Raw genomic sequence first — 14,560 nt, forward strand, 5'->3', positions numbered from 1 at the left:
GTTTTTACGACAGCTTTGTTCAACACATGTTGCTGAATTTTTGTCAGCGTATTGTCTTGGTTGTCGTCACTGCTTCTGAGGTAGCGGTCTAATTTCCTGATTGCGTCCAACATGATGATTTGTGGACACTGCTTAAGTCAGAATAAGTCATAGTGACATCATATTTACGTCAAATACGACTAGGCAACCTAAACCGTCATAAAGTCGTAAGTGGGATGACGTCCCGGAGTGAAAAGAAGAGCTACAATTGTCACAATAAACGAACAAAATGCTCTGGGGGATTAAAAAAGGTGTCGATATATGCGAACTGTCGATATAGGCGAATTCTACTGTAATTAAGGCTACTCCATTTCAAATAATCAGACAATCGTTTTTGAAATGTTTTAAGATAATTTGAAAAAGCTATGACTTAATTGTGTGGCTTTAATTCTGCTGCTATATTTAGCATACGTTAGAACTGCGCACGTGAAGTCTGTTTAGTTTTAATATCAGATTTAAAATTTTGACACTTTTCTTCGCAAGCATTGACGCGCAACGCCGCATAGCAGATAAACTGACACTTTCCGACGTTTTTTAATTGACCAAATGAAATGATTTGAAACGAATTTACTGATAAGGTTGAGCTAATTTCACTGCTGCAAAATCAAACGAGTGTTGCCCAATTCTTTTGTCTTAGCATTGAAACGCTCACGAACCATAACATATAAAGTTACCAGCGCACAATAAACGTAGCTACTAAATCTTTGACAATGCTATATGAAATGTAGCAAATTAGAATTTATCTTCCAACTGTGGAAAGTCTTTACACAACAGAAACTGAAAGAAAAAGCTTCACCGCTCAAGCCCTCATAACCGAACTTATCCGTTTTGTATAATCGACACGTTTTTTGTTTTATAGTTTCCATATGACCTTGCCCGAATTTAGAACTTTTCTGCAAACTACCACTAAACAGGAGCAAGCTCCGTCACTTCCTAAATGGCATCGTTATAATATTGCTTTGTTCACCAAGACAAATTGACAAAATATTATTTTACGACATTACAAAATCAGAAAACGTAAAAACTAGGAATAAGATTTGTAACTTCCATCTTAAAAATTCATAAAACAGGACATGTAATTATATGCCATGTTTATGCTATAAACGCTGTGTTTGTTTTATTTTCCGCTCACAATTACCTACGTTGCTAATATCTAATAACGGGATGGCAATCACCGTATATTTGCTCATCGATCATCAAACGAAGTTAATATTTCCGCTGAGGTAACCTCATTATGACGTAGCGGCCTGTAAGAGCGTAAGTAATTAGTTAATGAATTGAGATTGCAGACAAATAATTATGAATTGACGAAAATTTCAAACCTTACGAATATTTCAAACTGAGTTATAAGGCGCTATGAGTAAAGCCAATAATACTTAATAGATTTTAATCAATTTAAACCACTACAGAGCCCTAATCGTTTTGCTACCATTGCCTGAGTGGGTGGTCAGTAAGTTAGACTGAACAAACAAGCAGGCGGGCTAATCAAAGTCAGCAGTCAACCGGTGACCATAGCTGACCTCATAGTGGGCTGAGATATATGAATTTGCAACTAGCTAGGCATAAAGTGAAACACTCTGGCGATTTTTTTGAAATTATGACATATATTCAACCTGTTGTTCACGGACCAATTGCGATATCTGTTTTTAGTCGATGCAATGCAGTACATTTCAATGAGTTAGGAACTGTGAATGTTAACGTATAAAGTGTCCGGCAACTGATGTGCAACGACTTGACTGTATGGTCGCGCTGTTCACTATGAAAATAATTCGCAAAAGGTTCGGGTTTTTCCACAAAAATTCCAAGATACTTTACATTAAGACGTTAACGACGATCTCTCAAATGAAAAGGAAAACATTTTGTAACACTGTCTATTGGCTTGTACAAACATTTAATAAATAGGCGGGACGGATCATTTTCATCAACAGACAAATCCTTGTCAAACAGCAGTTGGGAGGAATTTCCGTGCGTTATCCGACGCCCCTTGCATTGTTTCAAACAATCATTTTCTTCCGTATTTCTGTCGAACAACAACCGGGCGAACGCTTGTGTTGTAAGGGACCGCCTTTATAATGTTCGCCGCTTTATTGTGCGCTGGTAACTTTATATGTTATGGTTCGTGAGCGTTTCAATGCTAAAACAAAAGAATTAGGCAACATTGGTTTGATTTTGCAGCAGTGAAATTAGCTCAACCTTATCAGTAAAATCGTTTCAAATCGTTTCATTCGGATTCGGTCAATTAAAAAACGTCGAAAAGTGTCAGTTTATCTGCTATGCGGCGTTGCACGTCAATGCTTGCGCTTATAGAGACCAAGCAAAGCGAAAAGTGTCAACTGTTAAAATCTGATATCAAAACCTTGACCATTCATAAGCAACGAGGCGTGCCTGGTTTTAATTCAAAGGCATTTGTGTAATTTTTTGATATCAAGTGATTACACAAAGCCATATTTACACCCGAATGGATTACATAATCTTAATGTGATGGATAGCTGTTAAACGGCAGATTCAAACCAAACATGAAACGGCCGCGTTTGAGGCTAGGAACGAAGTTTACCAAAAGCATTGTCCTTCATTAAATAGTAAAAGCTACCTCAGAACAGGCTCAGAAATGACCCACGACCTAAAATTGTTTCAAAGGATTTTTTTGAGATTAAAGCGGGTATCGGGGGGCTCGGAAATTCCGAGGAAATGAAAACGAAACGGGCACTCAAAGACCGAGTGAGACTGGGCACGTTATTTGTAAAAGTATCCAAGATAAAAGTCATCATATAAACGCACCAGCACACACCCTTCCAAATAACTAGGTTTTGACATCATCGACTTATTTGGTTCGTGAAAAGGTTCGTGTTTGCTTGCCAAAACGATCTCGTTTTGCGGTTAGTTATTATGCATGTATTTTCTGTGTTCACGCTCTTGTGCAAATGCTTCCAAACTTAATGCACTCAAAACAATAAACAATTATTGACATAAATCCCATGAAATGCGAATGTGATTATAGTTACGCAAAATCCAAAGTTACAAGACACGCTTAACAACCGATTTGTATATAAACAATCGACGCTCTTTTTAGAATTGTTGCTCCACAAACAAGCGAGAAAAATTATCGTATTTTGGGTGACTGAATACTTTGACACGTAGCCTTGTTTTGGGGCAACAAGTTAAAATGGGATAATTTTATTTACTAAGCGGTGTAAAGGGGAATGCGAAAATACACTCACAGTGGGGCGAGTTTAGGTGATCGGCGAAAAAGTGCTGACTTTTAGGCTGAAGTAGGTGGCATTCCCAGGGTTGGACTAACGACAGCGTTCAGGTCTGAATCACAATAATCTGTAACACGACACCTGTGACTCAGAAAGCTCTACTTAACTCGTTTAAACAACGGAGGAAGGTCGTCCGATGGCATGCCATGTTAAAATCGAACGACTAATTACGAATCATAAGCAAAATAAACAGAATGTTTTGGTACATGTGTGACTAGACAATATACTTTGTGACTAAATTCTTCTTAGCGAGTTCGCCTTTTCACTTTTCAAAACGTTTAAATTTTGTGAATAATCCGAGCTCATTTTAAACCTTGTACGCTTTTAACCAGATTCTGGTGACATTTTATGGGTTACTGGCAATGCGACAACGTAATATATTGAGCATTGATACCACTCTGAGGTCAGTGCTATTAAGTTACGCAACGATATTCATCAATTCGGGACCGCAAGCCTGGCTGACACTTAAAAATGATTTCTTACCCCGCAAAAGTTTTGTACCCAGAAAGCCGAAGTGGCAGGCTTACGACTTATGCATTTCCTCTCCAAATGCAGACGTGTAAAAATAACAACGGCGGACCCCAGCAATCCGACGCGTTTCACGTTTTTCTTTCGAATCGGATTGGGTTTTAATTGGACAGCTATTCGCGAAACTTTATCTGCGTCAAGTAGCTCGGAGATTTAATCCGCCCCCTCGCTCGTAGATTTTACGATGACAGGATTTATTCCAAGAATTTCTGTTGATTCAAGAAAACGTCGACGACTGGTGACGATCTGATTGGCTTAAGTGAGACAAATCGTTTGTTCGTTCACAGAGGGCATTGTTTGCTGATTAGGCGTCACCAATCTGCAATTGGGGATTGCTTTGCTTATGCAGTCAAAATAGTTTACAGATTCGCTTTCGTCACGATGGATAAAGTCGTGCAGGAAATTATGAAATTTATGTTTTTCAGAAAAACATCTTCAAAATATGAAAGGATTTTTCTGATTCCGAGATGCGATAAATTTTTCATCATCTTCAAAGCTTCAAGGTCAACGCGGATTTATTTTAAACCTCCCAATAAACGTTCCTATGATGAAACACCGCTTCATATATATTCATGTTAAATATTTACTTTAAATTGACATCTAAAGACTTTTCTAATTTCACACAGGTGCCAAGACAGAGTGGTGACGAAAAGCAAGGTTTGGAATTTTGGCAAATGTTACGCGTGAATCTTTTTGATCCAGTTGACGCTTTCTCACGTTCCTTTTTCGATCTCGTCGATTAATGTGCTCCTATAGTGACGACAGGACTCCTTACGTAATTTGATACTAAGTCATCAAAACGAAATCAAACAAAAATTTCGTCCAGGAAAGAGAGATTTTGCTCTTCCAAATTCTATGATTTTTATCAACCATTAATCAAAGGCCGTCTAACAAAGCTTTATTTAACCAAGTGGAGGTTATATTTACACTATAGTATTCAATTTTGTATTTTCGTAAAGTCAACGAGCAAAATTTAAATGGTTGCCTTCAGGTTTGTGTGGTTTTGAAACAAATTCTTTCATGGTGAGTTGATTTATTATATCATGCCAAGTTTAGGTTTGTACAGACGCAGTAAAAATTCCACGAAATGTGCAAAGAAAATAATCGCAAAATACCTACGTCATTTCGTTAAAACTGCCGTAAATCGTAAACCCTGGTGGCATGTATTAGTTCACATTTAGCAAGCTGACATTTTATCCACTTGTCCATTTTATCTACTCTTATATTAACACAATGTTCGTCCTGATTCTATTTTGGTATCATATAATTATAATCGGTGGCATATCTCGTCTGAGTTTTTCATCTGAAAGCAAGAAGTACGGCATTTGGTTTTAAATCCAGTCTGGTTTGAAGCAAGTTTACATTTTTTTATTTTTATCTTTCATATACGCTTTCTTTCAAAATGGTTTATGTTCCGCCACATTAAACCAAGCGTGGATCTCCGCACAAAAAATAGCTAAAAGTACAAATTCACTTCAAACGCCGCTGGCATCGCTTTAAAATGAAGCCTCAACGAAGTTCGGATGAAAACACTATATGCAAAAGTTACCAGCCATGCTTACGTCAACGTTTGACCCCACATTTTAAAAGGACGTCACTTCTACAACATGAGAAAATTGTTCGAATGATGACTTGTCGAGATTATTTTTCATGCTGACGAAGACGCACCTCGGTTGTATGCAGTGTTAGAAGCCTAGAAATACGTTTACGTTTGTTTGAAACCTCCAACTGGACAATAGAAATATATTTCACTTGATTAACGTTTATTTCATGTAATTTATTTTTTAAGTTTGCTTCTTGCGTTAGTGGTTTGATTAAACGCAAATTAAAAGGATAAAAAAACTAAAACGAATAAAATACCAAAGGTTTTTACAAAAATTGTGACATATACAAAATTTGCGTCGTTTAAAAAAAATTATGAAAAGTTACGGAGGCAGTAGGTCTTGTCTCACGCAAACACATTTAACCCAGGCCGTAAAAACAACAGGACCGTAGTCACTCTTCGAAAATGACAATACGTGAGGAAGGACAGAAAGGATACGGGAAAAAGGTTCATAACCCCCGTATATACCCAGAGTGGGGCATGGGCGCCCTTAAAGACTTCAGTTCGAAGATTAAAACCCACTCATTCACTGAGGGGTTGGCTTAGAGCATTTGGAACAAATAGGAACATTTTCATATATGGATAAGTTTAGAAATAAAATGAAGAAGTTTTTTTAATTATTTACGCTTTTACGGGTAGAACGTTTAACCGAGTTCAGTGAAGCTTTGCATTTGTGTATTATTATCATAAATATTTATTTTTTAAATTAAGGTTAACAAAAAAAGTATTCGATATAAGAGAAAAACCCATCCGCAATGAATTATTTTTCATGTGTAATCGAATTGATAATTTCTGCCTCGATATTTGAAATCATAATATCAAAGTATAAGCAGTAAGATAGACCAAGGCGCTATATTAGTAATTTTTTCAAGCAATTTATAAAAAGTTAGACCAAGCGCGCAAACCTGAATGGTTTGTGTAATTCTACATGGTTAATCAGCATGTGCTTCGCAGGTGCTTCGTAAACCACGCGCATGGCAAATTATGACAAAAAATACAAATCGAACGAAAGTTGTTAGTTTTAGAATAAAAACCCTCAACGAAAAATAACGCACCAGCTTTTAGTTTTGTAATGAAAACATAAAAAACTCTTCAGGATAAAATTTTTTGAAAAATATATTTTTATTTCAGCTTTCCGAGTTCTTATTGAATTTCAGTCGTGTGTAAAAGATATTTGATATTCAAAAGGTATAGATTAGTTTTTCTCTTCTGACCAACAATTGAGTAGAGACCGGTATAAATTGGAAAAAGTCCAGCGATGATTAACATGCAAGTCCCAACCCAGACCCAACAGGTGACATTCAGTTCCCCGCTGCAGAATCCTGGAATGGTTTCAATAATGCCAACCTCCGCAGGAAACAACAGTGAGTAGCATCTTAGTCATTTTTGCTTTCAAAACTGAAAACTGTTTGTTTGTTTGTTTGTTGGTATGTATGTATGTATGTATGTATGTATGTATTATACTTTAAGTTTAATTTGTATCTGAATGTTGGAGTTACCAATGTCATAAATTGGATTAATGAGAGCTTGATGTGAATAGTTATTTAATTAATTAGCTAACTAAACTAAAAAATTTGTATAAATCGCGCATCTGCCTTTTCATGAAGAGAGTTTATAAAATTCACTGTATAAATAAAAGTTAAAGCGCGTTTTCGTTTCACCAAAACGACAAATACGGCTTTGATCATCCCATAAACTATCTTTCGTAGATTGAGACAAGGAAAACAAAGAGCCTTGTGTTGTCATAATGTCTTATTGTCCAAATTTGCTGGAATCACGTCGTAATTCTAAGCAAAGACTGGATAAATGCGTCCACTGAAACAATTGTTTTTACATCTAATTCTGAAAACAACGCAATACGATACATCATGCGAACTGCTGTTGGTTTTATAAATATGGATGGTCATTAAGGAATGAGCGTAACTCGCGCTTATCGACCGGAGTAACATTAGAAAACAATTAATCAACACTAAACCCAATAATATCTAAAGATGTTATCGGTATATGAACTCTGTTGAACGTCGGCAAACATTACTTATCTCAGCGATTTATTCAGAAGCAGTATATAAGCTACTGCTAAAAAATAGAAAAGTTTGTGAATAGACAGAGTTGGAGTTGGAACATCAGTGTTTGCTATACCCTGAATTTTGTTTAGTATCAATTGGTTTGTTTTGAAGTGGATTAAAGAATATTTAACTTATAAAATCCACTCAAACTCGCTTTTATTATTTTAGCGACCATCGAAATGATTTTGGGCGGCGCGAGTGACTTGTTTTTATTTGAAAAGCGAAATAGGGGAGGGCGGGCTTTTGTGTGAAACGGTTTTGATCGGTGTCAAATGCGAAAACAAAGCAAGAGTGTCATTGAATAGGACAAAAGCCTGGTACCTGGCCGCAGATACGTGAAGACGGTTGAGAGAACGAGAGCATTTCTCGCACGGATCGAACAGAAATTAAAAGTTTCGTTTTTTCCGGTAATTAAAAATAATTTACAAAGAATTTGCGTCAAACACCAGATAAAAGCAAAGGTCATGTGTACTTTGTTCTTGAAGCAAAAGACCTTGGCAATTGACAGCAACAGTCACAGAAAAAAGGAAGTTAAAGATGCAAACATGCAAAAACGTATAAAAGACATGCTTTTTGCAAGCTTAGAAATAAAATGAGTCGATGCATTTGTACCGTTTGTAATGTTCGTCAAAATAATAGGACGATGGAGCTGTGCAGGAAGAGCTGGAAATTTTTAATAAGCACAGAAGAGAATTTTTGTTTGCTATCGTTTGAATCACTAAGAGCATTTCATGTAAAATTACAGAAGAAATTTTTTGTAAAGTTGAGCTTTACATTTTGAAATGTTATCCTGCTTACGAACAACCGTGGGATTAGAAGCAGCCTCCCTCACCTCGGCAGAGCGCCTGTCACTTAGCAGGCTTCACGCCAAGCAAAAAGAAGTTTTAGGTACAACAGCAGTAACACTTAACACCTATGAAACGTTAATTGCATGGGACATGACATTTGCTTATTTTTGCTCTTAGATAAGTTTTTTCTTTATCTTGTGTAAAGATTTGATGCTGAAAACGTGGATTGGAATCTTTGAGTTTTATTTTCGTTTTAATTGCGTCGAAATGTTGCGCCGCTAATTACAGTGAAATCGATTAAGGCGTAACGACTTGTACCAAGCCCTCAAAAGTGAGGAAGTTTAACTTAAGTGTAGTCAACGGGACGATATAGTTTATTTTGCGGTAAAGCAGTGCTTAATTTGCCGCGTACTTTGTGATTCTTTGTGAGCTTTCGCCATTTTGAAACAACACTGAAAAATATATTATCCAACCATATTAGAAGAGCTTATTATGTTTTTTAAGCAGTAAGCAAATTTTTAATAGCTATACTTTTTTCGCTGTTTTTTGTTTTTGCTCTCTTTTGACCCCTGTAACAACAAATTCTTTTTATTTCTTTTTTATGTTTCCCTTGTGATGTCACAATGAACACGTCCAGATCAAACATTTGGAGAAGTGAATCAGCTTGGCGGAGTTTTCGTCAACGGTCGCCCCCTACCAAACGCCATCCGGGTTCGAATTATTGAGTTAGCCCAACTCGGGATACGACCCTGTGACATCAGTAGACAATTGCGGGTCTCCCACGGCTGTGTGAGCAAGATCCTGGCTCGTTACAACGAGACTGGGTCTATTCTACCTGGGGCCATCGGTGGAAGCAAACCGAGGGTGACCACCCCGGGTGTGGTGCAAGCCATAAAAGAATATAAGGTTCGGGATCCGGGAATATTCGCGTGGGAGATTCGAGATCGGTTGTTGAGCGACTCCATATGTGACAAGTACAATGTGCCGTCCGTGAGCTCGATCAGCCGGATTTTAAGGAACAAAATTGGCAACGTTTTGCATCCCCACAACCCCCTAAACCCCAACTACGTACCCTCGTCGAATGGACAGAACGAAAACCCAAACACAACCCAAACGAACACGATGCGCTCAAGCGTCTACAACAGCCCAATCTATAACCCCTACGTGGTCCCACCTGGTACCAAGCCCACTATTCCCAATTGCACGTCCACGCTGCGCAACCCAGCGGTGGGACATTTCTCCTACTCGCATTCCGTGACAGAAATCCTGGGATTTCCGCGATTTGACCAATCACACATGAGCCAAGGTGAGTAGAAGTTTCTATTAAAATTGGTTTACCATTTGATAGCGCTAATTAATTATTAACTGCTATATCTGGCTGCACATCTTATGGAGCTGCGTATTGTAGATCCTATTATATAGCAATTTTCTTTGTTTTGGACGGTTGCGGCCACAGTGAAAATGGCTGTACGCTTCCAAGAGATTTCATTCGCAAGCAAAAAAAATATGATGTACGCAGCACATATAAGAATATAGCAATATACACCATTACGTCACGTACGACACAGGGCGTGAAAAAACCGGTTCAGTGTGACAAGGACGCATTGCTGTAATTATTTTGTCAACTCACGTTAAGAAGAAGCAACGAAAGAGACATTCACTGCAAAAGAATGCAACCGCTCGTTGCACTCTCCTCAATTATTACAGAGAGGATTGTCCGCCTAAATTAGCCTTGAAAAGTGTACATAGTGTTGTCATGCTTAACTGAAACTTGCGCGCACTCCCAAGTAACGGCTTCCTTTGTGCGCAAACCTATAACGAGATTCCAAGAACCTTGGCTATAATTATTGAAAGGAGTGACATTGAAATAGCCACCTCAAACATATTGTTTTTATCCAAATCTTGAGAATCACAAAGCACTAATTTCGGCAGCTGCTAAAATAGCGAGTTAAAAGCATAGAATACACTACAACTTGCGATACAAGACAGTAGAAATAAAATTTCATTCAAAACTAAGAACATAGAGTCATGGTGACAAGCAGGCTTACATATTTGGGAAATTTCTTTGAATAAACGTTACGGCCTGCACGCATCTGAAGAGCTATCGACATGCTTCCAACGGACTAGTGCTCGCACTGGGTTATATTTCCACATATGTCATTTGGGCAGTAAATTTAGAAGCTATCTTGAGATATAGCAGTCGTAATAGAAGCTTGCATTCGGACGACTCGCACCTGAGTAAGATTCTGTTTCAATGACACTTGGTCGCTGATCACGAAACAAACAGATTTTGCAGCACTTCGATTTTCAATCGCCGTAAAATACATTCCTATGTAGACTGTCGACGCCTAATGGCTGTCTAAGAAACGATGGTCTTGTTTTGCGATCATGCATGATGTAACGTACGTAAAAGTTTTGTGGATTTGCTATAGTGCATCGACAACGAAAACTCCACGATTTGTCGCAGCCGAGTTTGGCAGAATGTCGACAAAGTTAACGCAATATGTTTCTAACCGCCATTTTGTCCGCTGTTACTTCTCTAATTTAGCCGGTTTACAACGGTACGCAATACTACGTCATGCATGGGAGTGAAACCGCCACGGCTGCTTAGAAACGCGATAAAAGGCGTAACTTGACATAGCGTGAAATGGCCAGCATAGTAAACAATATGTTTGGAAATACACGCATATACGCACGTGTTGCACATGCATGCAAAGGATGCGAACCAGACACAACTTAAAACAAATCTCCTGGAACTCGGCGAAATGTAAAAATACATGGGCAGTTGCTAGGGCCGACTAGAAACTAAAAAACTGAATGAAATTGCGTTGTAAGTTACTTAACCTACTTTTCTTTTCTTCAGCTGGGAGTCACACGAATCCCGTCCCGTTAGACAGCGGAGGCAACTACCACCATCAGTTGGTGCCCGTGTCCGTGCCGCACATGATCCCTAAAATCGAGGAATGGAACGGAGTGACTGCGTACGGAGTCACGCCACCCAGTCAAGTGACTTCGGTAAACTTATGTGATCTGGGCAAAAATTCACCCGACAATCGACCCAACGTGACTAATCTGCAATCAACTGCCAATGAGGTAACGATCGACGACCGTACATCTTTAACGTCTGCGGTATATACGGTTACGGTTTATGCGGTGTCGGGAAGTACATCAAACAACCGATTAAAAAATCCAAAATTATGTTGCTGTACGGGTTTTCATACATATCAGTTTTGTTTGTTAAAACGTTATGTGATTTCTATTTATCAGATTAGACCCATTCAGCAGCCCGCTCCTCAGTACGCTACGTCATCAACAAATCAAGCATTTATGCCGACGCATGCCCCAGTAATACAACCTTCAACTGCACCATACCCGACTTCAGCCTACATGCCGCCGTACGGTCACCCAAGTGCGTGGCCGCAGCAGCATGTCGGTATACCGCATCCAGCAGCTATAAACGGTGTGGAAAACAACGGCATGATGCTTCCAACGCATCATTCGGTAACTCAAAATGGCGGGACATACCTTTCACCTTATGCCGCAATTAAGCAGTCTGATCCCACTCATGCCGCAAATGGTGAGTAAATGAGTTAAATTAAGCTAAATTGCATCGGTAGTTGTACAAGAGAAATATTTTAGCACACCTGTTGACCAAAATTCCAATATTGCCATACGAGTCAGTTTACTACTGACGATTCAAGCGTTTTTACTCAAGTAAGCATAAAAAGTTATACTTAAGCCACTGGTAGGCCTATGAAGGCATGAAACCACCCACAAGTTTATCACGGGCGGGGTAGGCACAGTTATGATTCTTGCATCGTAATACTTAGGCCTATTACTTACCGTACCGTACTGAATGATAAGAATCCAATTTTAAAGCCGGCTGGGTAACAAAACGCACTTCATATAAATACATGCCTAACCTGCAACTTTACTCTTGTTGTCAACAAGTATAACCAATACGATATTCTGTTCCTTAAGCATTTGAATTCTCAACACAACTTCTTATAAACATGCTAGGAACTAGAATGTTTTTTCGAAACATAGTGACCATAAATTCCCCTATTTTAAAACTAGTATTACTGCCCATAAAGATGTAACAACTACAATATCTAATCGATATCTATTTTAATTAAACTTTTTACAACCCTCTAGAGCATACGTGTCAAACTCCCGGCCCGCTTGACAATAAAACTTGGCCCGCAATGCTATTTTATACATTGAGCTATTTCCGGCCCTCGAGATCATTGTACAATATAACTTATTTTTTTCAAGCAAGAAACAAGATTATTACAAATCGCACAATACAGCAGCACAACAGTTGCCCCATCATACGATAGAACAAATCGATTTATTCTATCGCTTAATTGTAATCTGGGCTGCTGTTTTATTTATTGTTTGTTAATTCTTTAATGCTTTTGCAAGGAGATGAATGAAACATAATGATGTAAGAGAAGAATAATCAAAAATAACCCAGTCAAAAATCGTCAAAAACATCAAAAATTTGTTGTTGTTTCGCTACCTGTTCCAATTCATGTACTCGTGTCATGAAACGTTCAATCAAGTTTTATCCTTACGGTCCTCGACTTTAAATAAGTTTTGAGTTTTGGCCCCTGGTGCGATTGACTTTGACACCCCTGCTCTAGAGTCTAGATTTTGGATTTACATTTTTAAATTAATTTTTAAAATTAAATTATTATTATTGGCCAATTTTTTTGCTTAATTTGATATTAATATCTCATTTTATTAATAGGGGAAGGAAAAGTAAACGGAAATAAGTCGTCAATAGAACCCAGAAACCAAGCACAAACTGCATCAGCGTCATAAATTTGCTTACGAAGCTCGGCTTCTAAGACAAACTGAAAGACCGGAAAAGAATTTCTGGCATGATTAAAGATGCTGAGTCTAGGTGGTATTCGGATGGACACGGTTGATGAGCGCTTTTGCAAGGTCTCAGAAAGCTTTACGGTATGTCTGCTACGAGCTCGACCAGTTGGAGCATAGAGAAAAACATCATAGATATTTTTGCGGAGGCAAACGTTTTGTTCCATTATTTTGCTTCGAACGCCTTATATGTTGCCAGTTTTTTATTAGCCGCTTTAATTTTTTGGTTTTGCATACTGCCAACGCCTTATAAGAGGAGCCATACATTAGCCATGAACAGTAAAACATACATATGCGTTGCCTCCTTTATAGTGCCATTGTTTTTTTAAAAAAACCTGCACATAATGGTTTCTTCAAACCGTAGAAAACAAAAAGTTGCCTTGCGTGAATTTTATTTTGTTATGTGTATTCTTTTTTTATGTGCTTTTGTAGTCATGTTGATAAATGCCTTAATCGTACAAGACCTTATTAGTTCAAACTAACACCTGTTTTATATTTTCTTTTAACCTCTTACATGTACGAAGTATATAGGATGCATGTACCTGCTTCGCTGTCTTTCTTTGTTGTAAACCTGATTTTTCCTTCAGTGTGGGTCGGTATTTACTATTAAGTGCAAATATTAAGCCATGTGCCTACTATGTATTGAATAAAATATCTGATAAATTTGTGTGTCGGTCTCCCGGTTCAGTAGGTTCCTCAATTTTTGGAGGAGATTACGATCCCCGAGATAGCACATTTAATCTCGGGATAATTCGACAAATCACTCAAGGCGGGAATCCGGCATGATAAAAACAAATAAAGTTCTTGAAAAAAAAAACAACACAACAAACCAAACCATCAGTAGCAGCGTGCCAGCAGATAGGCTGTTGTTTTAACCAAGAAAAACAGAAAGTGCTCCCCGAACCGACGTTGTCTTAAAGCCGACGTTTTTGGGGAAATCGGCCTAAAATTCTATTCCGTTTAAAATGGAAAAATCCGTCAAAATAAATTCGCGCGGCAATCAATATATCAGTTGCGCCATTGTCCATGGATGCCGTTAAAAGCTCGGAGAAGATTGTCTAATCCAAATAAAGTCGGCAAAACACGACATCCACCCGTTTGTTATTTTTCTACGGTGCCGAAAAGAATCGTTTTAAAGCAACCTTGTTTTTCTAGGCGCGCCTAACGTCATAACGTTTCAGGCCGCCTTCATCTCGCGGCACGAATATTTGTGGATCGGAATTTTGCATATATGACGTAATCACGTAAGTAAATTTCCCGGCAAGGCGAACATTCTTCAAAAAAAGGAGAAGCATATCTGTCGAAAACGTGCCTGTGGCCATTCAATCGACATTTTACGCTCAAGTTCCTCGATAACTTATTTTCCGATTAGCTTTGATAAATTAACTCCAA

At 38.3% G+C, this 14,560-nt stretch overlaps 1 protein-coding gene across 2 annotated transcripts; it reads left to right on the top strand.

The window, feature by feature from the left end:
* The first annotated feature begins 6,565 nt into the window (after positions 1 to 6,565).
* LOC143463125 (paired box protein Pax-9-like) lies at positions 6,566 to 13,829 on the top strand. 2 transcript variants are annotated; one of them, XM_076961503.1, is made up of 5 exons: positions 6,566 to 6,794; positions 8,922 to 9,590; positions 11,148 to 11,377; positions 11,552 to 11,861; positions 13,038 to 13,829. In XM_076961503.1, exons 1-5 carry the CDS (start codon positions 6,689 to 6,691, stop codon positions 13,109 to 13,111), a joined length of 1,389 nt encoding a protein of 462 aa, XP_076817618.1. In that variant the 5' UTR covers positions 6,566 to 6,688; the 3' UTR covers positions 13,112 to 13,829. The 2 variants fall into 2 exon arrangements, with proteins under 2 accessions (XP_076817618.1, XP_076817619.1); XM_076961504.1 differs by lacking the exon at positions 6,566 to 6,794 and adding an exon at positions 6,815 to 8,384.
* Positions 13,830 to 14,560: the final 731 nt, after the last annotated feature.

This window comes from Clavelina lepadiformis, chromosome 6, assembly GCF_947623445.1.
Source record: "Clavelina lepadiformis chromosome 6, kaClaLepa1.1, whole genome shotgun sequence".
NCBI lineage: Eukaryota > Metazoa > Chordata > Ascidiacea > Aplousobranchia > Clavelinidae > Clavelina > Clavelina lepadiformis.

Bases quoted from the DNA above. Each gene is read 5' to 3' on its own strand.
- LOC143463125 (XM_076961503.1), top strand. From the start codon at position 6,689: ATGATTAACATGCAAGTCCCAACCCAGACCCAACAGGTGACATTCAGT. The intron at 9,591-11,147 runs GTGAGTAGAAGT...TCTTTTCTTCAG, and splicing joins CCAATCACACATGAGCCAAG to CTGGGAGTCACACGAATCCC. The intron at 11,862-13,037 runs GTGAGTAAATGA...TTTTATTAATAG, and splicing joins TCCCACTCATGCCGCAAATG to GGGAAGGAAAAGTAAACGGA.